The sequence below is a fragment of the Cydia fagiglandana genome, chromosome Z (genome assembly GCF_963556715.1).
Source record: "Cydia fagiglandana chromosome Z, ilCydFagi1.1, whole genome shotgun sequence".
NCBI classification, from domain to species: Eukaryota; Metazoa; Arthropoda; class Insecta; order Lepidoptera; family Tortricidae; genus Cydia; species Cydia fagiglandana.
In genome coordinates this window covers 17,201,059-17,225,270 of record NC_085959.1, presented here as the reverse complement: position 1 = coordinate 17,225,270, position 24,212 = coordinate 17,201,059, and the positions used below count along the sequence as shown (strand labels likewise).

General features: G+C 38.2%; 4 protein-coding genes across 5 annotated transcripts in view; 2 read left to right on the top strand and 2 right to left on the bottom strand.

The window, feature by feature from the left end:
- Positions 1 to 5,626, top strand: part of LOC134679444 (peptide transporter family 1-like) — a 36,153-nt gene extending 30,527 nt beyond the window's left edge. For both annotated transcript variants that reach the window (XM_063538357.1, XM_063538358.1), the window contains exons 8-13: positions 109 to 234; positions 419 to 541; positions 636 to 973; positions 3,764 to 3,983; positions 4,619 to 4,855; positions 5,398 to 5,626. In XM_063538357.1, the coding sequence (XP_063394427.1) occupies positions 109 to 234; positions 419 to 541; positions 636 to 973; positions 3,764 to 3,983; positions 4,619 to 4,855; positions 5,398 to 5,571 (1,218 nt within the window). In that variant the 3' untranslated portion in view covers positions 5,572 to 5,626. The remainder of the gene's footprint in view (positions 1 to 108; positions 235 to 418; positions 542 to 635; positions 974 to 3,763; positions 3,984 to 4,618; positions 4,856 to 5,397) is intronic.
- Positions 1,032 to 3,748, bottom strand: LOC134679446 (juvenile hormone esterase-like). Its single transcript, XM_063538360.1, has one exon. The coding sequence runs from the start codon at positions 2,892 to 2,894 to the stop codon at positions 1,176 to 1,178; it is 1,719 nt and encodes a 572-aa protein (XP_063394430.1). The 5' UTR covers positions 2,895 to 3,748; the 3' UTR covers positions 1,032 to 1,175.
- A 5,568-nt stretch (positions 5,627 to 11,194) lies between the features above and the next one.
- On the top strand, positions 11,195 to 17,339 carry LOC134678704 (pancreas transcription factor 1 subunit alpha). The gene is made up of 6 exons (XM_063537360.1): positions 11,195 to 11,554; positions 12,461 to 12,633; positions 13,288 to 13,393; positions 14,350 to 14,470; positions 16,215 to 16,305; positions 17,221 to 17,339. Exons 1-6 carry the CDS (start codon positions 11,502 to 11,504, stop codon positions 17,337 to 17,339), a joined length of 663 nt encoding a protein of 220 aa, XP_063393430.1. The 5' UTR covers positions 11,195 to 11,501.
- A 3,699-nt stretch (positions 17,340 to 21,038) lies between these two features.
- Positions 21,039 to 23,969, bottom strand: LOC134679114 (palmitoyltransferase ZDHHC16). The gene is made up of 6 exons (XM_063537957.1): positions 23,825 to 23,969; positions 23,674 to 23,741; positions 23,176 to 23,323; positions 22,654 to 22,845; positions 21,856 to 22,111; positions 21,039 to 21,541 (listed from the first exon to the last, which is right to left on the bottom strand). The coding sequence occupies exons 2-6, from the start codon at positions 23,724 to 23,726 to the stop codon at positions 21,039 to 21,041; spliced, it is 1,152 nt and encodes a 383-aa protein (XP_063394027.1). The 5' UTR covers positions 23,727 to 23,741; positions 23,825 to 23,969.
- Positions 23,970 to 24,212: the final 243 nt, after the last annotated feature.

Genomic DNA, 24,212 nt, shown 5'->3' with positions numbered 1-24,212 from the left:
GTCAACACAATCGCATGCAAAATTAATATACAGGGTACCTATTGTAAAAGCTTGATCTAACCAAATTAAGGTAAGTCGTCTAATTTAGTACTTGATTGCGTTCTACAGGGCTCAAGATGGACGTTCCAAGCTGACAGAATGCGACAGGACATCGGCAACTGGCAGCTCAAGGCGGACCAAATGCAAGTGCTAAACCCCTTGCTTATACTTATCTTCATCCCAATCTTCCAAGTTGTAAGCATTCTTTCCTATTGTAACCAGGCGGTCTAGCATAAGTTGTGTCCTCGCGCGCGCCAGTCTATACTTGATGTCGCGCCAGATGTAATGGAGACGCGCGCGAGAACGCAACTCATCCTAGACCGACAGATGAGTAATACTGTTCGTAATATTATAAATTCTTCACTGCTTCTATTTTTAGGCAATATACCCTTTCATGACATGGTGCAAACTTATAAGTAAACCCCTTCACAAAATGATATGGGGAGGACTTTTAGCAGCTGGAGCCTTCGTCATCTCCGGTATTGTGGAGTTGAGCCTTCTGGTTAGTATATTTATTCCTATCTAAGAACGTAAATATTTTCATAACAATCCGCATTTGAATAAATATTTATCATAAAAATACAATTTGTTTGCAGCCAACATATGGTACACCGGTAGCAGCTGGTCTGGCACAATTGAGAGTGTACAACGGATTCGACTGTAATTTAACTCTAAGTGTCCTGCACGAAAATAACTTAAGAGAATTCCATGTCCCACCACTATCTGTATATGAACAATTGGATATTGCGACGGATAATTTCATAGACCTCCCTTATTCGTTGCAAGGAAACGCTAATACAGAGTGTGCTGGTGTAAATTACAATGGGACATTTAGTTTAAAACAGAAAACCGCTAATTCCTTCTTTGTTAGTAATGAAGGTGTCTACAATTTTACGGACGACAATGAAAAAGTTATTGGTGGAGTCGGTGTAAGGTAAAGTAATTAAGTAGGTAGTAATTTTTAATTTTATTATTTATACCATTAAGCTGTAGGTACAGTCACCTGAAATAATATGTTACTCTTCTTTGTGTCAGATATTCTTGCGGCCTTCGAAGAGTAACATATAATTGCAGGTGATTGTACCTGCAATATCAAAATCTAACTCAGTCACAGACTTACATACAACAGCTTACATTTACAACTCGTCGTGTTTTGTCCTATCGCAAACCTCACTACTGTAGTGATTTTCGTAAATTTCATCCCAAAATGTGCATGCTTTTTTGTCAGACCAAGGATGCACTAATTTGCTTTCTTTACCAATTAGCATTAAACTGTCGTCTTCTAAAGTAATTGCTGGCCAATGGTACCTCGACGCAAGTAGCGCAAGTGTAGGCTCACCAAATTTAGCAAAATTGGCCCACCATTCTGTCAATTGTCTTATCATCATTTTGTTATTGTCACCAGTGCTATTTTTTAATTTCACGTAATTTTCCCACATAGGCTCGCATTTGAGCAAATAACATATTTCATCTCCGCTCGCTGCACCTTTTATCGGGATATTGGTTCCAGCTAGAGCAGAACTTTTAACTGCATTAAATTTTCCAACAAAGTTAAACTTATACATGAACACCTTGTTTGAGTTAAACTTCAAAGAGGCTTTTATAAACTTGAATATAGGATATTTATAAAGATCTGAAGTATAGCGTACAAAATCACTAACTGACTTTTCTGATATACCCTCCCTGAAATATTTGTTTTTTATCTTATTTGCTACTAGTTTATATACTGCTGATGTATAATTATGACGGCACCCATCAGAAAAAGGTACCATAAATTTGAATATACTGGAAAACATTTTCAAATACTCAGGATTGTGTATAAACGGTATTATTTCTGAAATACTCTCTTGGCTATTGTACCCTACGATCATGGGTTTACTGAGCTTGAGATTTGATGTACGCCGAAAAAAATCGTCCGGATGCATCGTGATCAAAGACTTGTTTGATTTCCTCTCTATAGTAGGTGAGAATGGGACCACGGGTCTCTGATAATTAATAACATCAATAGCGTTGTAAATCTTCTGTGATGCTGCAATAATTTTCTGCGTGGAGGCACTTAATAGATTCTTAACATCATGTTTAAGCAGCTCCTTGGATAGTCTATCAAGTTCTAAATCTCTTTCACGTGAAACAAGCGAAGCAGAAAACAATGCTCCGCTCTGTAGAATCATCTTTGAAAAGAGATTACGTGCTTTTGTCATCAATAACCAAGACAGGAAGGTCGCTGCTGATCCACTGCCCATGACTGTCACTCTCTTGCTGTCACCAGCGAAGCTCCTTATATTTTTCTTTATCCACTTTAAAGCCATCACTATATCTTTAAGTCCCATGTTAGCATGTGTATCAGTTTCGTTTATTTTAAGGAATCCGAAAGGCCCTATTCTATGTGTGACTGTTACAAATAAAACATCATTGTTTATAAGGAAGTCAGCGCCGTGTAAATGACTGAAACTTGACGCAAATGCATAACCATGAATCCACACGATTACAGGCTTCAGTGAATCTGTATCAGTTCTTAGTATTTGTGGTGTGAATATGTTCATATAGAGACAGTCTTCGTTGCCGTACGGGGCGTGCTTGTGAACGATATGTGGCTGCGCGCAAGAACCGTGGAACTCCAGGGTTGCGTCCCAAAAACTCTTCCATTTCTTCGGAGCTACCGGGTCTTTGAATCTCAATTTTCTAATTGGAGGCTGAGCGTAAGGAACTTTGTAGAAGGCATGGAAACGTTTCCCTTCCAAGACTGTGGCTACTTCGAGACCGACTAGTTTTCCTTGTTTTACATTTACCCAAACTTCGCGACACATAACTTTTGAAAACAGCGAAAGTAATAAGAAATACCACCTCCCACGCATTACTCACTTTTGTTTCAGTCATATGTTTTGTAACAATTGTGCCCGATTTTATCACGAGTTCTAAATTAAAATCACTCACGTGTCAAATGTTTTGATTAGGAGTTAGAACTAAGCGAAGTGAGAAACAAATGGAAATTCTATGTATTTAATTTGACGACCGGTCTGGCCTAGTGGGTAGTGACCCTGCCTGCGAAGCCGATGGTCCTGGGTTCGAATCCCAGTAAGGGCATTTATTTGTATGATGATACAGATATTTGTTCCTGAGTCATGGGTGTTTTCTATGTATTTAAGTATTTGTATATTATATATATCGTTGTCTGAGTACCCACAACACAAGCCTTCTTGAGCTTACTGTGGGACTTAGTCAATCTGTGTAAGAATGTCCTATAATATTTATATTTATATTTAATACTTATTTCTAATATTCTAATAACGATATGTCTCCAGATAGACATATATAGCAGGATTAATCCACTTATGTACTACAAGTACCTTAATTAAATTTATAAGACGACTGTGATGTGTTGTTAAAACTTTGTGGAACACTGGGGCTTTAAACACAAGCAACTGCGTCAACTCTAACGCAGTGCAGCTCGCTCACACCAATGTCAGTACGAGGGAGATGCAATGTGAGTTAGTTTACGCAGTCACTTGCGAATATGTCAGTGTCAATAAACTTGTGGTAAGGTTAAGGATACTGGTTCCGCTCCCAGGTTTTTATTCCCAGTTGTTATTTATCTATGCCATATCAGAGTAAATAAAACAAATTCTCATTTAATTGTATTTTTCCCCAATGTATAAAGTTCTACTAAATTTAATAAGTTCATTCATGAAAATATGAATATTTACCTAGTTATGTGCTTTTTCAGATTTTTATCGAATATTAGAGGTATCGCTGAAATATCAATTCTAGACGTAAAGAAAAACAAAACAAAGTTAAGTCTAAAGAGTAGTGACAAGGATAAGAAAATAATAGAGAAAGGTCGGTACGACGTGGTGGTGGCCGACCAGACCGTGCTGACTGACTACTTATTCGAAACTGGCGGCGTGTACACAATCAATGTGTATGAAGATTCAAATGGAACTTACGTACGTATCATAATTAAAATATTACATGTAAATGGTTGTTAATTTTAATTGAAATTCATGCTGCACATATATTTGCGAACTCAACAAAAAATTTAATTCAGCTACTTACAGTAAGTGGACGGTTGCCAAAAACAGTAGGTAACGGTGCAAGAACGCCCATGCGATTTTTGTATCAAGACAAACAAGAGTCTGAGTGAAATTTGCGGCATTTGAAATACAATTATTTAATTCAGTAGGTACATCAATAAAAACCAATGTAATGAAAATAACATGCGCTACCTACAAAAATAGAAATTCCATGAAATTACCTCAAAGTGAAGTCAAATAAAAAAGTTTTATATAGAACGAAAAATAATTTAATAATATGTTAATTCGCTAATCTAACTTATAGAAAAAACTATGTGTAGGTATGAGAAATACCTTATAATTTCCTTCAGTGTCATGAGAGATGTAATATAAAACGCGAAAACTCTAATTCACCCTTTTATATTCAATACGAGTGTATTGTAAAGAATATTATCTACAGATCACTATAGAAATGAACTGCTTACAAATTATTACAAAATAAAATGAAAATTCCACATAATGTGCTGCTACTTTTTTCCGGACCACTCATTAAATATACGTTATTCCAGGTTGCGGACGGCGTGATGATCACGCCGCCGAACAGCGTGCACATCCTGTGGCTGATCCCGCAGTACGTGGTGATCACGATGGCCGAGGTGATGTTCTCGGTGACGGGGCTGGAGTTCTCCTTCACGCAGGCGCCCGCCAGCATGAAGTCGGTGCTGCAGGCCGTGTGGCTGCTCACCGTCGCCATCGGCAACTTGATCGTGGTGCTCATTGTTGAGGGAAACTTCTTGGACGCTCAGGTGTGTATTCGAAATGTCGGTGCCTCGGATTAACACTGGTAGAGATGGTAAAGGGTTTGTGTTTAGGCTTGGAAAGATATAACTAGGAAAAAATACACCAATGCCAGGATAGGTCGCGCACGATTTCAAACAGAAATTTGTTACGGTTCTCTCAAACAAACGAGCCGCTAGAAGGAATATCGACACATCCAAGAACAAATCGTTACACCTTTGTATTTTATTATTGCTGAAATTCTGCTGTAATTTAATTGATGGAAGCAGCAAATAAATTTTCTACTTCCAAATTATGTTAACGATTCCAATTTAAGCAAGCCGATAGTGCTCAAGTTCTATCCTCGTAAGTCCCCGCGTACTTGTAGGTACAAGTACAAATTAAATTTGAGTTTTGATCTCTTATAGAAATAAAAGAATGTTCCAAATTCAAAAGCGCAAAAACTGACTTGGGTCTTACGAGGCTATAGACGTTTTAACATTATAGATATGTAGGTCTATATCTACAAGTATGGGCTTATGCTTATTCCCCTAATATCGTTTGTTAATAGTGGAAGGAGTTCTTCCTATTCGCGGGGCTGATGGTGCTGGACATCCTTATCTTCATGGCGATGGCGTTCCGCTACCGGTACGTGGAGCTCCGGTCCAGCTCCGAGAACCTGGCCGTCGAGGAAATCAAGATGCCTCCCAAAATAGACTCGAACAAAGACAATAAACAAAACTGATATATTGTTGCTAAGATAACCTGTATGTATTATTATATAGATGTTTTGTTAACAATTTCATCGTTTGATTTGTCTCCTAGCGGCTTGGTATGACCTAGGTCACACTATCAAAGGACAAAGGAAAAAAAATATTGGAACATGAATATCAGACGCAAGTGCGCATATTTATTATTTTGGACTCATAGACTCATCAAACTTCAGCTAGGTATGTTATTTTGTAATTAGTGTCAGTTATTAGACCCAATACGGCCGTGAGTATTGGTGGATGGGTAAAATTACATTAATATGCACTTCCAATATATTTCGACCTCCAATTACTAACAATTGTTACGACTCCATGGCAAAGAATATAATGGTCCGCCATGTGCAGCCCAAAATATACACCGGAGCTCGGCCCTGTGGTGTGAAAACGTTATTTTCAGAGACCGAATTTTGTTTGCAATAGACTTCTAATCGAATACTTAATATTGTTTGATAATTATTACCTCCCGCCACCACCATCGCAATCTCCGTATCTAAATAGGTAGGTACCAAAGTAGATACCTACCGAAATTACTCGTAGTTTATCAAACATGTAACTTACGGACTTTAGCACAAGTAAAAAAAAAACATAAAATAAACTGTGCTCTTCAGAAGCGGACCGTGTCTCGTTAAATGGCGTGAACACATTATACAATTGGTTTTGGGTAATTTGTGTGTTGTTCCCATCGAACCGAGGGGCGAGGGCCGCGACCCCCGCTCGTAGGATAAACCCGATCGCACGGAGCTGCTCAAACTATGACAGACAGTCTTTTTTATTTGCAATTTATTTCACTGCTCCCTAAGTCTTAACTACATAATTACAATATTGTTTTTTAACAACGTAAACAAATACTACAATACATACTTATATATATCCTACGTAATTTAATTAACGGATATCTGTTGCTGGCCTTGTACTACAAAGATACTTTATGTAGGTACCTATATTTAAGTCTGTTATTCTCCTAATAATGGGCTAATAAAATTAGATTTATTCTAAGAGTTAATTTCCAACAAGCTGGAAATAGTTTTAATACTTTTATTACCTTCTAATTTGTTTTTGTTTGTCTTCTGTTTTTTTCCATCTAATTTGATTGGCCTATAAAAAAATCAACAAAAATAAATAATCGGATTAATCGTATATAATATGCAACAACACAAAAATACGAAATCAATAATGTTATAAGTTATTTCCGTTCCGTTTTCCCATAGCTACTGTTTGAGAATCAGTGTCATCAATTGAAATGAAAGGGCCTGCAGACGACTAGTTGATAATTGCGTATAATAAATGCTCAAAAACAACAAACAGACATATACGGGTTGGGGTTGTATTCTTTACGCGGGTCGCGATAGACAGGCATTTAGGACATACACTGATTTGTGACCTAGTTATATGACCTTATCCTGTAGTGAAAGCAAATTGAGAGCTATCAAGTGTATTCTATTACGCCCGCATTTCATTATGTTTATCACTATTGTATTCTTGCAATGCCCACCCGCTGATGCTTATGGTAAGCGGTTACTGTAGCCTATGGACGCCTGCTACTCCAGGTGTGTTACATGCGTGTTGTGACCCTTTAAAAACCTGTACACTCCTTTTTTGATGAACCCCATATTATAGTCGTTCGAGAAAACCTCATTGTTATTCATATCATGACACAGCCGAACTTACAAAAACAGGCAACGGATATTGGCGTGATGCCCATGTAATTTTGTAAACTGGGTATTGAGGTCACAACACGTACACTATAAGTTCAGCCATAAGAGTTTGTTTCTTCAGAAGAATTTAAATTGAAAAAATTAAACAGGTTTAAGAGAGAAGTTCAACATCCTCAAAATTACAAGCGCGCAGCGAACTGCCTTGTTATTATTTCGAATGCGTAAAACTACTTATAATATTCTGCGAAACGCACCGCCACTTTAATGACAGTGTTTGAATGTAGTTCACGACACGGATTAATTAATTGTAGTTAGAAAAAGTTTTAGCAAAGGAGTCGGTACATGTTCCGGGCACTTGGGCAGCGAGCGAGCGCGTGGCGGGCACGCGGCCGCCGCGGGCCGCCCCACGTGCACTCTCCGAGGATAATCCCACCAGACCATATGCAGACAAATAAATAAATTAACCAAATCCAACCGTAGAAGTTAAAACGCGGTTAGAAATGTTGGTTTAAGACTTTTTAAATTAAATTAAGACCCATGTGAAAGTTGATTGGGGAATATTTAAATCCAAAAGAGATGTCAATCAAAGTTGGGATGTGGTGCATAATTGTCTAAAGAGTTGGAGGTTAGCCGCTTATTTAAATTGTAAACTCAACTTTGCAAAAGCTTATATGGTAAAATTCTAAAGCCATTTGATCGTCGTTGATGTGGTTGTGGTTGTTTCATACATTCTGATGTTTCTAGATCTCGAAGTTTTGTATGGGTCAAGTCAAGGGTCAACTAGCGGGCGATTTTGAGATCGGTCCTCTAGTAAAAGTTATTTGGAGTAAACATATTCAATCTTAAACATTCCGACGTATCGACCTTTAAACCGCCACTGTACAAACGCCTAGGGTATTTCTGTACCTATAGTTGAAATTTTATGAGGTGACTTTTGAAAACCTTAATTTAAAAATATATTTTACCACTCTCCTATAGGTAATTAGGGTGGAAAAAAATATTTATAAACAGGCTTGTTCTTTTCACAAGTAACGTATTTTGTAGCTAACCGCGCGGCATAAAAGAAACAATTCCATTTGATTTACCAGGTGAGGTGAGGATAGAAAATTTGAACTGTAGGTACCTTATCTGTTCCCAATAACGAAACAGTGAAGTGGCGGTTCAGAAGTATGTACGTAAATCGTGTTTATTAAAAAACGAATATGCCTTCTAATCTCTAAAGATGCATCAAGTCCGAGTATATAGCCCCGGGATTGATAAAATCAAAAGAACTACCCGCGTCCTGTGGTTGGCATTCGACAAAGCAATTAAAAGGGTCGCGTCACTCGTGAACACAGTTGTGCACACATGCGTTCAACAAGGCACTCGGCTTGTATCACACAACTCGGCCGACAAGAGATCTCACGCGAAAACTATCAAACATATTCGGGCGGGGCGTGGTCGCGCGTGCCGGCGCGTGGCTCGCGCGCACCCGCGACAAATCAATTACTAGCCTGACTCGGGCACAGCTTCCAAAATTACCTACAAATTACATCTCTCGCCGAAATTGCCTGATAATTAATAGGTGCTGCGTGTTTAGGCCCCATGGGACCCACCATTTATCGCATGAAAAAAGTTAAGTATCACAAATGAACTTTGCCATTGGAGGTCAACTTTTTATTTATTTTGATTAAAGTACAATATTATCTCCACTATCACGCAAGCGCAAACTGTTTTTTTATTCTTAACTGATGATGAGATGTCTTTCTCTAAAACGAAATAATCACTTTCTCGCCCGACTGTCAAGATCCTGTAGGTTCGACAACGACGATCCAAGACCAAATACGCGTCAAGGCATCGTATTAAAATTACATAATATCAAATTATCAAATCTGCTGCTCATAACTTCACAACGTTACGTTGTGAATTAATAAAATTTACTACTCGTGGACACGACACAATGAAACTTTGCAAGAAGCATATACAGGGCGTCCCACGGCGATGCCACATGGAGGGAAAGTACCTTAAATATCATAGATAGCATATTTTGCTGAAAGAAGACTTCATTTTATTTTTAAAACTTAGTAAAGTTGCATTCATACTTTTTTATTTTTTTTTGAAAAAATGTATGGAAAAAAATTATCGCGTCTTTGGAGGAAAAGTACCTTAATTATTGTAAATGAACATCTTACTGAAAGAAGACATTATTTCGATTTAAAAAAACAAGTTGAATTGCATTTTAAATAATTTCATGGTTAAACCGGGAATCGAACCCGCTACACGAGAAAAAAAAATACCTTGTACCAAAAAAATAATTCTCACATTGAAGCCTTTCGATCGGTATGACAAAGCTACAAGGTATTTTTTTTTCTCGTGTAGCGGGTTCGATTCCCGGTTTAACCATGAAATTATTTAAAATACAATTCAACTTGTTTTTTTAAATCGAAATAATGTCTTCTTTCAGTAAGATGTTTATTTACAATAATTAAGGTACTTTTCCTCCAATGACGCGATAATTTTTTTCCATACATTTTTTTTCAAAAAAAAATAAAAAAGTATGAATGCAATTTAACTAAGTTTTAAAAATAAAATGAAGTCTTCTTTCAGCAAAATATGCTATCTATGATATTTAAGGTACTTTCCTTCCATGTGGCATCGCCGTGGGACGCCCTGTATATACATATGTAGGTAGGTATCACAAGTAAAAGGAAGCTTCAAAAATCTTAAGCAAACTTTGGATAGTCGAGGAGGCGGCGATACTAAATAATATTACATATTATGTAATTACTTGAGTGTCGTAAAGATCTATTGGAATCGCAAGATTAGCGAGCAGGAAATCGTATACAGATATTTTTAAATTTCGGGGGGTTGAAGGAGGTAAAAAGAAAACGGTATTAAGTAGATTGTAGATTTGGTGGTTTTGGAATCTGACGCGCTCGAGTAAATACAATAATCTCCTCTTGGGCTCCTGGACTATTACAAGCATTCAGAAATCAGGCTCAGTATCCAAAATTTCCGGGTAGTTAAAGGACAGTAAATGGAGGGATTTACTTTAGCTTGCTAGCATACTCGTAACTCGTAAAAAAGTGGATAAGATTATTGAATAAGATGGAGAGACAGGCTTGTGCTGTAAACACAGTTAAGATCAGTAATCTGTTGCGTAGCTCACGTACATTATCCTAACAGAAACATCTGCATCACTGAAGTGGAAGGCTCCCGGAGTGTGGTTTATGGGAACTGTCAGGAGCACGCTTGCGCCCTCCAATAGGAGGGCACGCTGGGCATCGATCTGACGGACCCCTCCCACACTAATGTATATTCGCCCATAGAAAAGAAGGTAACCAAATTTTGCAAAATTTGCATTTGACTTTTTCTCCGAAAACACGTCTTATAAAATGTATCACACGCGGTATGAACTTGAAATAATTAATCAAACAGTATGTATGTATGTTAAGCAACCCATATTTAAATGTGTTATTAATGTTATTATATCGACAATTAGCAATATTGGTAAGTACCCGCAGAGGCATGGGTCCTGCCCTATACTTCATACAAGAAATACCTACGTCCAAAACGCACTTCTCAAAGAGGGATACTATGAATTATATGACTAATTAGGAAACAAGGAATCATGGCCAAGTATCCAGTCTCTAAAGCTGTCATAGTTTTGATAGCGGCGTCCCGGAGAGGCTCAGGGCGCTGTAGTTACTAGCTGCTCAACCTCAGGTAGTATATGTGCTTGTGTTTATAGATATTTCATACGTAAGTATATGCCCAGTTAGCTTTGACTAAGGATGTCAATAAGTAGCACTAAGGAAAATTTGGAATTCTTGAAGAATCGATTAGTAAACTAAGTGAAGATCTAACTATTAGTAATCTTTCCCTCATTCTTATAAATTCAATAAAACAAAACATAGAACCTAAATGGATAATGTGTGACCTAGGTATTTTCAGTTTATGGAAAATCAGCTACAACCCTCTGCTTCACAGTGGGTATAGACCCCGCCCATTCTGTCCTCGACAGCGACACCCACTCGGGGGTGGCGGCGCGCCGCCCCTCAAATCTCAACCGAAAATAAAACTTTGCACACGGGAGTAAGGCCTCAGATGCGTTTAGCAGATTCGCTACCCCTTGTTTGTCGGATAAATATGATGGTCACCCCTGTTACTATAAAATTAATTGAGTCGATTCGCAAAAGCTCATACTGTTTAACGCTGGCCGCGGAAACATTGGTGTGCTCGTCCGTTATCCATTTTGTGTTAAAGTAGGTATGTCAGGAGCCAGGACACAGATTGCAGATTCATCGACTTCGCCGCCCTTAAGGTAAACTAAATAGTTATGTAATTTTTTTCTTTCTTGCAATTTTACATATGTGTGGAACAATGCTAGAGATCAGTAATAAGCATTTTACAAAAAGTTTATGCAGAAATTAAGGCATTATTAAATCTCTGTTATTGCTTTGAGTTCCTGATACGCACGGAAGAAAGAATAAGCGCGCCGCGCTCTTGTTTTGTGCTGATACGACACCACGTTTAAACGTATGCACGTATTTTATAAGTTAATTAAGGTTCTGTAATCTTATAATTTCATAATATTACAAAATTATACAGTACCCTACAGAATCTATAGTACCCTACAGTATCTATAGTACCCTAACAAAGGAATTTTTAAAATGTTCATGTTCATTTAGGGGCTTAGGGCATTTTTGGTAGTCGCATTATCGTTTCATTTTCGTGTCAGCGTGCTTAGTTGAGCAATCGGCATTACGAATTTCAGCCGAAATGATTATTAACGTGCATATTGAACATTATTTTTTTAGCATATTTCTTGTAATGGGATGTAAGCTGTATTTATTAACCTTTGACATAAGCTGTATTTATTGTATATATATTAGTTATATTACCTACCTATTTCTTTAGAAGCTGGATTATTGTGATTTCAAAATAGGAAGTACTTCAAATTTTTTGCGAGCAACCTAAATTCTATAAATAAATGCAGCAATCGTATTTAATTTTTATTTATTTATTAGTAAGTTAAAAAATTAAATGGCGAAACAACCCAAAGACTACCCTACCTGTGTTAGGTAAAGTAAGTCGCAACGAGACAGTTTCCTATCCTTAACCTTCTCGTCGCGGCGGTTTACTATGAAATTTTCCATAAAATTTAGCGAACCTTTTAACGATGACAAACAGTTTAGTGCAACCCTTACTTACGCGAAACTTTGTTCAGCGACAGTCGGCGGGTGGAGTACACAGGCATGAAGTTCTCATACGCGGACGGGTCCGACGACGAGGCGCCGCTGAACGCCGAGCTGCCGTCGTGCGTGTACGCAGCGGCGCGGAGCCGCCTGCAGCTCCCGCTGGCCGCCTACGTGCACCAGCACACCCGGCAGCTGCACTCTGGTGAGTCCTCTTGCAGGCTCTGTGAAACTTTGTTCAGCGACAGTCGGCGGGTGGAGTACACAGGCATGAAGTTCTCTTACGCGGACGGGTCCGACGACGAGGCGCCGCTGAACGCCGAGCTGCCGTCGTGCGTGTACGCAGCGGCGCGGAGCCGCCTGCAGCTCCCGCTGGCCGCCTACGTGCACCAGCACACCCGGCAGCTGCACTCTGGTGAGTCCTCTTACCCGCTCCGTGATTAAATCTAGAAAGAAAACCCTAATGAGATTATGAACGCCTTTTTCTTCAATATTAGCTGCTTTATGTGTGTGTATTTTCAGTTTTTTTTTAACAAAAGAAGTTAAAGGGTTTGAATAAAGCTTGAATAAAGCTACAGCATTTACAAAAGACTAAACTGGAGCGCATTTTGGAAGGCACAAACGACTAGGCCACGACATTGCGGGACTGGCGATGGCGGTGGCGGCAACCATATGTTGGAGCGAGACACAGCGATCAGACCTTCCGTTTCCTTTTCCTTCGTGGCCGACCCGAAAGCGTAACTTCAATTTGTTCCAGTCAATTTCTAAATCAGAAATTAACATTAAGTATAGTTACATTAAGTACATACGCCATAATATACAGACATTACACCAGGTAAATAATAGTGTTTTCTGGCAGAAGTCCTCCTGGAGGCGTCGACCGAGCCCGAGTACCAGTGCGGAGGCTCCCCGTACCGCGTGCAGCGCGCCGCCGCCAACGTCCGCGAGCGCCGACGGATGCTGAGGTCCGGCCCCAATGGGTACCCTTTTATTTGCACATTTTGTTTCATGCTTTATAATTTATAGGTACCAGGGTGCGTAGCCAACATGCCACGCGAACGAAATGCAACCGTCATTGTTGCACTAATAAGGAAGAGTGAGAGATGGAGATGACCACGCTACGCTACGGAGCGTTAACGATAGGCACGTTGGCTAAGCACCCTGGTAGAGTAAATGTCTATACTAAAATGGCTTAAATAAGAATTAGGTATGTTTATTTATTCACACAATTCAAGTATTAGGGAAACCTAATAACAGTAATAACATTAGTTCAGAAATTCATTTTTAGGATAAAGTGTCCAGTTATTGGAAAGCGGCCAGTAATAGACGATTTAGCTTACTTTAACTAAACGAGAATTAGGTATCTATCTCGTTAATTATTTATCTATTGCACGGAAGGTTTTGTACACGTTTTATAGTTATCTGATGCGGTCGCATTTTTTCACAACTTTAAAAAATGTCCGATACAATAATTCAAACTTTTATTTTCAAAAAGTCTTAAGTAAGTAATTGAAAATAATGTGCTTATAACAAGTCGTGCGCGATCATGGCTCGGTCAAAAAACCTGTGGATTAAAAACGTCTACTCACCTAGTCCATTTTAATAGGTATCCGGAATTAAATCACCTATTTACACGTTATGTACATAGCTGGTAGGTAGGCTTAAAAAAAAGCCAGTGATCAACGTGTTACATAGATAGGTGTAGATCAGTGATCACAGAACACCGCCGGGGTTGGTCTGTGTCAGTGATCAACGGACTTTTGAATTCGGAGTTAAGCTGACGGAGCATTTAACCCCGTCGGTCTGTCATCCATTTCTTAATACGAGTAAAATCCCAATTTCCCGGCCTCAGTAGTACCTAAGGCACTTATGTCTGAAATGTGAATGTTGCTAAAATGTGCGTGTGACGTTGTGTCTTTAGCAGTATAAACTCGGCGTTCGACGAGCTGCGAGTGCACGTGCCGACGTTCCCTTACGAGAAGCGGCTCAGCAAAATAGACACGCTGCGCCTCGCCATCGCCTACATCGCTCTACTCAGGGAGGTCAGTCTTACAAACATCTATCTTTACAGTTATGAAAATAAGTTTTTGGTAATTTCATTTTTGGTACAAGTTTTTATTGCTGACTGTACTTTTCTTACGACAGACAACTAAGGGGTCATCCATTAATTACGTCACACGTCACACGTTTAGGGGGAGGGAGGGGGTCAAGAAAATGTGACATATTGTGACATGGGGGAGGGGGGAGACACAAACTTTGTGACGTCACTTTAACTTCATCAGTAACCGAATTCTTTTTTAAATTATTTTACTCGCTGTACATTTAAATAACAAGTTTTTAAAACGATAATCGTTTTTCTTCTTTTAATTTTCTTTCCTAAGCAGTTTTGGGTTATAAAATTACTAATATTTAGATCGTCAAAAATTTTTTGATAAAATATTAATAATACTTAGGTACTTACTTAATTCGATTTGGCGATTTCGTAGAAAAAATGTGACGTCACACTAGGGGGGAGGGGTTTGCCAAATGTGACAAGAGGGGGGGGGGGGGTCAAAAAACCTAGAAATTCGTGTGACGTAATTAATGGATGACCCCTAATACTCATTGAGACAATTCTAAAAAACCCTAACACAATAAAATTAGGTTGCGTTGTTTCATCACAGAGTTCCTATGGCCACCTCCCGTCTCCATCATCAGATCAGCTCGATGGTACCATAATATTGCATTGTCATTCGATTTATACACGCATGCAAAATTTCAGCTCAATCGGAAACCGGGAAGTGGATCAAATTTAACTTGCAAGATTTGATTACACACAGACAGACAGACAACGGTCAGGTGAAACTAAATAAAAGCTTGTAATAATAAAAATTCCTTCCTCGCATTATCCCGGCATTTGCGACGGCTCCTGGGAGCTGTCCGCTTGACAACTAATCCCATGATTTGATGTAGGCACTAGTTTTTACGACAGCGACTGCCATCTGAACTTCCATTCCAACCCAGAGGGGAAACTAGGCCTTATTGGGATTAGTCGGTTTCCTCACGATGTTTTCCTTCACCGAAAAGCAACTTAAATATCAAAAATGCAATGATATTTTGTACATAGGTAACTTCCGAAAAACTCATTGGTAACCGGGGTTTGAACCCGCGACCTCCGGATTGGCAGTCGCACGACGCTCTTACGGCTTACCGCTACACCACCAGCGTTTCTTAAGAAAAACTTAATGATACTTAAATATATTACAAACTAAATTAAATGACAATACTATAAATAAAAATAATGTGATAATAAACTTAAAAATACACGTAAAAGGACCTTCTAAATTTTGTCCCCTAGACAAGGTGCCAATCACGCAGTATCTCTAACTCTTTAATTACCCTACAAGGTGGAGAAGGCTCTGCACCAGAAAAAAAACCGGCCAATTGCGAGTCGGACTCTCGCACGAAGGGTGCCGTACCATTACACAAAAAACGGCAAATAAACTTGATTTGTTGTATGGGAGCCCCACTTAAACTATTATTTTATTCTGTTTTTAGTATTTGTTGTTACAGCGGCAATCAGAAATACATCATCTGTGAAAATTTCAATTGTCTATCACAGTTCATTCAATAGAGCCCCGTGACAGACAGACGGACAGTGGAGTTTTAGTAATGGGCCCCGTTTTTACCCTTTGGATACGGAACCCTAAAAAGCATAAAAGACATCAATGTTATCGTCTAAAAACTTTAAACTTATTCGCATATGTTGTAGGTATTGTGAATATAATTATAATGTTTTAATTTTAGGTCTTGGACGCTGATTATGACCCGTTGACATACGTTGAGAAATGCTTGAGAGGAGAAATCAAAGCAGACAGAGCACATTGGAATACAAGTGGTAAGTTTTATATTTTCAGGGACTTTTTTATTTCAATTTGCTTCTAATGGGTATTTAATACGAGTACCTATGTGACTAAATTGTTTAACTAGGCTAGGATAATAAGTTTTGCAGATAATATAAATGTAATAAAATCCACGGTGTAACATGAGTAAACCGAATAATTTTAACAGCGTATATATTCCTGATCATATTTAGAGACAAAAATGTCCTATAAACTTTTTTTTTAAAACGCCTAGTTTCAGAGATAATATTAATTTAGAGTCTGTGCGGAAAGAGAAGAGTCGTGGAATGTATGGGGCCCAATACATTCCACAACTCTTCTCTTTCCGCACAGACTCTAAAAATAAACAAGTTTTTGTTGTTACATAATGTAACAGGCCTTTTTGGTGGTAATGTTGCTGCTATGGGACGTATTCTAAATATCCTTATTGATAGATGTCAAAAAGTGACAAGTAACACCTTGCAAAAAGATGGTTATACGAAAAAAAAACTTAAAAATCAATTTTAAGTAACAAGTTTACCATTAACATTTATTGTTTATGTACAAATTGTACATTAAAAAAATAGAAAAAAAAAAACAAAAAAAAATTTTTTTTGCCAAAATTGTTCTATACCCATATTACATTTTTTCCTTCTTTTGACCTCAGAAATGCGTGGTTAAAATTATTCGGTTTCCTCATGTTACACCGTGTATACCTAATGATATCATCTTCCTCGGGGTTGTCTCTATTTTTGGCACTTGCCAACTAATGCGTAGACACTAGTTTTTACGAAAGCTACGTACTGCTAACCTTACGAATACATATTGGGATTTGTCCGGTTTCCTCACGATATTTCCTTCACCGGAAAGCGACCCGTAAATATCAAATGATATATCATGGGTACATAATATACCTATATGTTTGTGTTCAGACCTGACGGCCCGTCTGTCGTGGATCAACTGGGAGAACCTGGGCGTCAATCCGCAGCGCCGCAGCGTACTGACGTCGCTGGCTCTGGGCTCGGACAACCTGCCCTATTCACATAACTAAAGCTTCCCAATTATATCTAAGAGAACATTCTTTTATTGTCAAAAATACAAAAATGGCTCTACCTAAGTTGTTGTGTAGTGCAGCCGTACTATTCTCAAAGTGTGATCGGGTGTGGAACCCTAAGAATCTGTAAACCCCAATTTAGACGGTCCAAGAACTTGCATGCAATATTCGATTCAGAGTAGGTACAAAGAATTCAGTCGATCGATCAAATACCGCAAAATAACGATAAGCGCATGCAAGTTCTTGACCATCAAAATATTCTGAATGGAGCAATTAAAGGGCAATAATAAGCCAAATGGCAAGCGCCTACAAAATAAGCAAAATAATAAGTGAAGCTTCTAATCAATTACACTGTTTAGAGGCGCCCTAAAACCACAATCGTTCCCCCTACACAAAAGAATAATGAGAATCACGCCTTTAGATTAAGTCACTTCTAGCTTCTAGTCAAAAGTGCAATCTACAAAGCATAAATTACTCTTAAATTTAACCCGAATACTTAATATAGTTAGCTCTGCTTACCTACTCGCGTGCGTTGTTTATAAAAGCATAATGTAGTGTATTTATGTATGTAGAGATACTGTTAGTTTTTTGTCTACTATGCACGTTACCAAAGGCAACCTATTAAGCATTATTGTTTATCACTATTATAAATACACGCATTTTTGTACATTTGTAGTATTTTATAGAGTAGATATAATTTTAGAATTAAGATGTAGATACCTAAATAATTAATATTTGAAATACGGGCCAAATTGACTATCATCATTATTAACGGGGAAGCTGCACGGCACAACATAAACGTAAAGTGTCAACTCGCGGTACGGCTACTGGGCAGGTACAGTCAACGAATTTGACTTAAGTTGAACCTTGTATTTACATTCCTTATATTATATACGATCCCTCGTGGCATTTATACTGTGATTATGATCAGGATCAACGATCAACATTAGCCCATCGTTAGATGTACCTAAACCTTTTACATGTAAAGTTTTGAATGATTCACGGTTAGTTTCACTAGACTTATCGACCGGGATATGAACCGTGATTAGAGTCATACCGCGAAAAGTCTGCAGTGATTTTAATAAGTTATTAAAATCACTGCAGACTTTGTATTTTTTCTAGCTCCTTTTTACCCCGATTACCCGTGAACAAGATGCATGTAACTGCGTCGAAATATCGTGAGCTCGAAAACAAAACAAAAGGTAATCAGAATCACGTTTCATATCCCGGTCCAAATAACTCTTTTACACGTAACCAAATGTAATAATTATATTCTGTGGTGAAACATACATGTAGACAGTGCAATATTAATTTATTATAATTATATTAGTGAATGTAAACACGGTCAGTTGATATGTAAATAATATTAATAATTCACTGATTAATAATTATTAAAATTATATACCTACCTTTAATTTATAGTTTTGTTTTATTTCAACAAGAGAATAAAATAACAAGTAGTTTGGTGCCGTCAGCAGCAGAAGTTGCTAAGCGGGCGAGGTGTTCAAAATGACCTTGACACGCTCTTATTCTCTTAACAATAACGTCGCGTCAAGATCATTTTTAGCACCTCGCCCGCTTAGCATCTTCTGCTGCTAACTGCACCGAACTAAGTAGGTAAGTAGCAGAGGCGGCGCGTCTATAAAAGCCGATTCCCACCGGCTTGCCTGGTTTTGGACGATTGAGCAGTTGTAGAGGAAATATGTAAGCCAAATTAGCCCCGGCTTGCCTATGGATATGATTGACGCACCGCCACTGGTAAGTAGTAAATAAGTATAGAGAATTTATTTTGGCAAATGCGACGAAACACTCTATTTAGCTTTATAAATAAATATATACTTTTAGTATAATAGGTTATACGAGTACCTACTTCAGTTCTCGATAATTTACTATGGAAATTGTATAAAGACACGCAAACAAAGTCGCGGACCGAAGCTAATAGGTATTTTATAAAATCGAAACGTGGGTGTTGTTCATGACTTATTATTGCATCCCAGTCTATTGCGGTAAATGAAACAAGTGCGAAGCGATATCTGGCAGATATCGATTTAAGTGCCGAGGCCCCGCCCCATGGACAGAAGAAATGTTCCTTGGGCTCTATTGAGATTTATTAGGGTTCCATTCCTCCAAAAGAAATAAACGGAACACTTTTGTCCGCTTGTCGTAAGTGAGAACTAACTTTTTGGGTGGTAGGTACCTAAGTGAAATTGTAACTATTTAAGTTTCGAGACAAACATTAATTCCTAAAAGTATAACAAATATTAAATAAAAATAACAGGAATCGTCATATAAAAACGCGCATTTCTGGGTGTTATCTGTATTTATATACTTATGTTGAAAAAAAATACATGTAATATTTACATAATACATTAGGTACAAATAAGTATCGTGACGTAGTACCGCCGGTGTGCAAGTCAAGCTCGCACTTTTTTCTGCTTAGCCGGCCTAGCCAAGGTTACAATCGCTATCGCTTCGACAACAAAACGCTTTGTGTCTCTCTATCACTCTTCCATATTAGTGGGACAGTGACAGTTGCGTTTCGATCGCTACGGAGCGTAAGCGATTGGCATTTTGGCTACGCGTCTAGGTACTTACTACTAATAATACTAATATAAATTATCATACTTGTTTGTAAATATACAATAAAAAATTATATGGAAGCTTATAAAGAATAGAAGATCTCCGCCCTTCATCACGCTAAGGCCTACTCGAAAGCATCATCATTATAGCTTATTATCAGACGGATATAAAACTAAAGCACATCAGAAATAAATAAAGAATATTTACTTACAAGCCTAACTGCAGTAAATCTGCAACAAATAATAGATTTATAGATTGGACTTTACATTTTGCAATAACGGCATCATACTTTGTACAGGTCAAATCACAAGAGCTGGCACGAATGAGTGAATGAAAATATCTGTGTGTATGACTTTAACCGATAAAATGGCGGCTCTAACTGTATACCGATATATGTGTCACTGATACAATGAAAGTTTCGTTCATTCCATTCGTGCCAGCTTTCGTAAAACGACCTGTAAATTATTGACCTTATTTTATTTGTCACATAAGGTTTACAATGATCAAATTTATCTGTCGGCGATGGTACAGCAAGTATTTAATATTTTAAATACTTTTTTACAAGAGATCTAACCACATATATGTATAAAACTCAGGACTGTGTTATTTTTCCCTATACCTAAAAATATCATACTATGTCAGTTCCTCGATCCGATTAACAGTCTGAATCCCTAAACTACAGACTCTAAAACGGCACCTACTGTAACTTTGCAATACATAGTATTATAGAATATCGCAATCGGTTACTCTCCTGAACTAACCTGTACCAGTACCAACTTAATTTTGGTTCTCTTTTAGATCTTCCATTGCATTAAACACATTAAGTTGGAAGCACAACTTTTGCAACTAAATATATAATGTTGAATAAATAAATACCTACTGTTGGTTTCGTATTGGAGTTTGAGGAAGGTTTCATAAAATATCGAGCGACATTTACACTAGTTCAGACCGAATGAGGAATACCCCCTTATTCATAAACGTTTACTAAAGTTAACAAGCCGATAATAATCGTTTGTCCCTTTCCGACGTATGGGTATGATGGAAAGGGACAAACGATTATTATCGGCTTGTCAACTTTAGTAAACGTTTATGAATAAGGGTAGTACATTGAAGCCTTTATGGCCAGTCTTCTGCTGTATCGTGGACCGTGTGCCACGTGAGCCCCGAGCCCGCGGGCGCGTGCCGCGACGGCAGCAGCACGTGCCGCGCGAACGTTCTGCCCTGCGTCAGCCCAAGGAACAACTTCCAATTCTTTCTCCGCCCAAAATCGTAAGGGTTCCTAAACGAGTCGCCCTGCGTTTTTCTTAGGGACGCGTTAATGTGAGCTTCCACGCTCGTTTCACCCCTACCCACGTTCTTTCCGTGCATGATAGTTAATGTTCCTAGAGCGAATAATACAGACACACAGGTAAAGGCCATGAATACGACAGCTTTTCGCTTCCAGGGGTGTGCGGCGATGCGCTGTGTCTCGGTGATGGGCGGCACGGGCAGCTCGTGCTCGCGCGGCGAGTTGATGGAGTCGTACTCGACTATGACCTTCACTGGGACCAACACTCCGCTCTGGTTCATGCGGACTGGGTGCCCGATCAGATCAGGGTCGTTGTGTGTAATGATTCCACCTATAAAATGAAAGTTGTTTCAAATATTAGACATGTTTACTATGTATTATATAATTTATTGTCTGCACTGTCAGCCTACATAAATTACAACTACATTCTATTAAACAAGATAATTAATAGGAAAGTTTACGGTCAGTTTTGAGAAACCCCCTCAGTCATAAAACTTAGCAACCTCTTACAAACCTCTATTAAATTTTGTCACTTTCTAACAAACAGAAATGTCAAAATTATGAATAGGGACTAACAATTATCAACAATTTAAGAATAAATAAATGACACTACAAATACAGTGATTTCAGAGCTAGGAAACCTACCAGTATCATTCACCCATATGACTTGATATCCTATATCGATCCCGGCGATGATGACGAACGCGACGCCCGCCACCATGTACGCCATGTAGAGGTAGAAGTGGCGCGCGTTGTAGTAGCCCACGCAGTTGTTGAGCCACGGACAGTGGTGGTCCATGGCCAGCACGCAGCGGTCGCACACGGAGCAGTGGTGCGTCCGGGGAGGCTTCGGAGATATACATTTCTTGCAAATGCTAGCAGCCTCCGCTATCATTGATCCCTGTAGTCAAATGTACGAGTCATTGTCAGATAGAAACTTAACATGAGTATACCTCTTTCCTGCTTCTGAAGCATTCCCATGAAACATTTTGGCAATCTAATTCTTTATAAGACTATGAGAAACAAATTATATACCTCTTCCTACTCATGTCTTATGTTAATTACAATTTTTATAAAGACATGTCACCTAGACAAACTGAACTATTGTAATTAAAATTGACTGCATGGTGAATGTGTTATGGGTTATAGTTTTGCACCAAAATAGTAAATATGCCAAGCAATATGAGTAATAATAATATCTTTGCTGGTGACAGAGTAGTAAACAGGACACAAAAAATAGAATGTTAAAACTATAACACATCAAATTATTTATAATTTATTTTTTATTGAGCATGACATTGGACCCTGCTACATTGCCTATCTGTATGGATTGTTATTTTAGTCTGGTAAACCAATTAGAAGAGTAAATCAGAGTGGATCTAATAAGTAATACGTCCAGCCATTCAAGATAACTGTGACTTAACATTTAACAGTTCAACTTACATGAGGAGGATACCCTGGGGAAGTAGCCACACCCATATAGTAATGGAAAATAATATTGAGCAAAAGCCAGTTGCCAAAGATGACCAGGAACACGGTAGTGTTTGGACTTTTTTGCCACCAGTATGGAAGCCCAACCCAGTACGCTATGGCCACAACAGCAGCGGTCAATACTGTTACACAGAACACAAAAACCTGGAACAAACATTATCAATCATACTACTTGTTTAACACTTTCGCAACCGGACAAAAAACGGTGCACTACCCCAGAAACCGGTCGTCTATATCTGCGTACAAAAGAACCCGCTGGGCGGGTTGTCCGGCATCTGAGCTAACATTACGAGTGCCTACCAGGCAGGTTCTCGGTAGTCAAAGTGTTAATATTATTGAATCTGGACAGCCAGAAATATAACAGCATCATTGGCTTTCTTAGTAAACACAAAAAATGTATTAAAGCCTTGAAAAAATAAATTGATATGTATATTTATACATTTAAGCAACTATAAGCAGAAAAGTAGTACTCACCCTTCCTAAATAACTGGCAAAATTGTCAACAAACCAAAAGATAGGTTCTAATAAAAAATCTACAGCGTAACTTTGACTCATGTGTTCATTATATGTGAGGGAGCGAGCTGTCAGCGCCAGTTGGTTGTACTTCCACGCTGTATAATCCCTGTAATGTAATATACAAAATAATTTTACTATACATTTCACTGAACTATGTAGCAACTACAAGTTAATAATGCTGACGTGATATGAGGGGAAAATTTTATTGTACCTAAACACACATTAGTTTCCTCACCAATGTCTAAAGGACCTATCTATTTTGTGTTTAATATGTGAAAGTATCATGTAAATGCGAACTGAAACTATGCTACTACTATTCTAGTACTATTATTCTAATATTGCATCTTTATTTCCTGTTCTGTGATCCCAAAAACATGAAGAATTTATTTTATTTGAAGATGTACGATACGATCAATATCCATGATTGGATGAAAAAAATTATACATGATAATGTACCTTATTTTTGGGATGATTTCTCGCCACTTCAGCCTCCATTTAATGACTGCCATAATTTGAACAAGTACCTAAAACATGCAATATCGCATATGAAGTAAAATACCTAAAAAAGTTAGGTACATGAGAGTAAGGAAAAACTTCATCTTCTTACCTTTTATATTACAATATTTATTAGAGCACTGGCTAAGAATTCATAGTCTTGTTAGACTAAATCATAATAAGGTTTTATTATATTTTCCCCTGAGGAAAACGTTATTAATTTATTATATTTACACTCGCCGCAGCATAGCACCGCACTGTTATGTGAGAATGTTTGACATTGACGTTTGCTAATTTCACTGTCACTGTCAAACAAACTTTTAAGATTATTTATTGTTTATGATAGAACTTGGGTGCTTGGTTTTAAGCCAAACTTATAATGCCAATAACACATCGCCTTGAGCTTTTTTTTATACTAGAGTCTGTGCGGAAAGAGAAGAGTCGTGGGATTTGAGGGCGCGCCAGTGCTATTTTATGGTTTTTGCTATGCTGACAACACT

Bases quoted from the DNA above. Each gene is read 5' to 3' on its own strand.
- LOC134679446 (XM_063538360.1), bottom strand. From the start codon at position 2,894: ATGCGTGGGAGGTGGTATTTCTTATTACTTTCGCTGTTTTCAAAAGTT.
- LOC134678704 (XM_063537360.1), top strand. From the start codon at position 11,502: ATGTCAGGAGCCAGGACACAGATTGCAGATTCATCGACTTCGCCGCCC. The intron at 11,555-12,460 runs GTAAACTAAATA...AACTTTGTTCAG, and splicing joins TCGACTTCGCCGCCCTTAAG to CGACAGTCGGCGGGTGGAGT. The intron at 14,471-16,214 runs GTCAGTCTTACA...TTTTAATTTTAG, and splicing joins ACATCGCTCTACTCAGGGAG to GTCTTGGACGCTGATTATGA.
- LOC134679114 (XM_063537957.1), bottom strand. From the start codon at position 23,726: ATGGCAGTCATTAAATGGAGGCTGAAGTGGCGAGAAATCATCCCAAAA. The intron at 23,324-23,673 runs GTACATTATCAT...ATTACATTACAG, and splicing joins GAAATCATCCCAAAAATAAG to GGATTATACAGCGTGGAAGT. The intron at 21,542-21,855 runs GTAGGTTTCCTA...TTCATTTTATAG, and splicing joins CATATGGGTGAATGATACTG to GTGGAATCATTACACACAAC.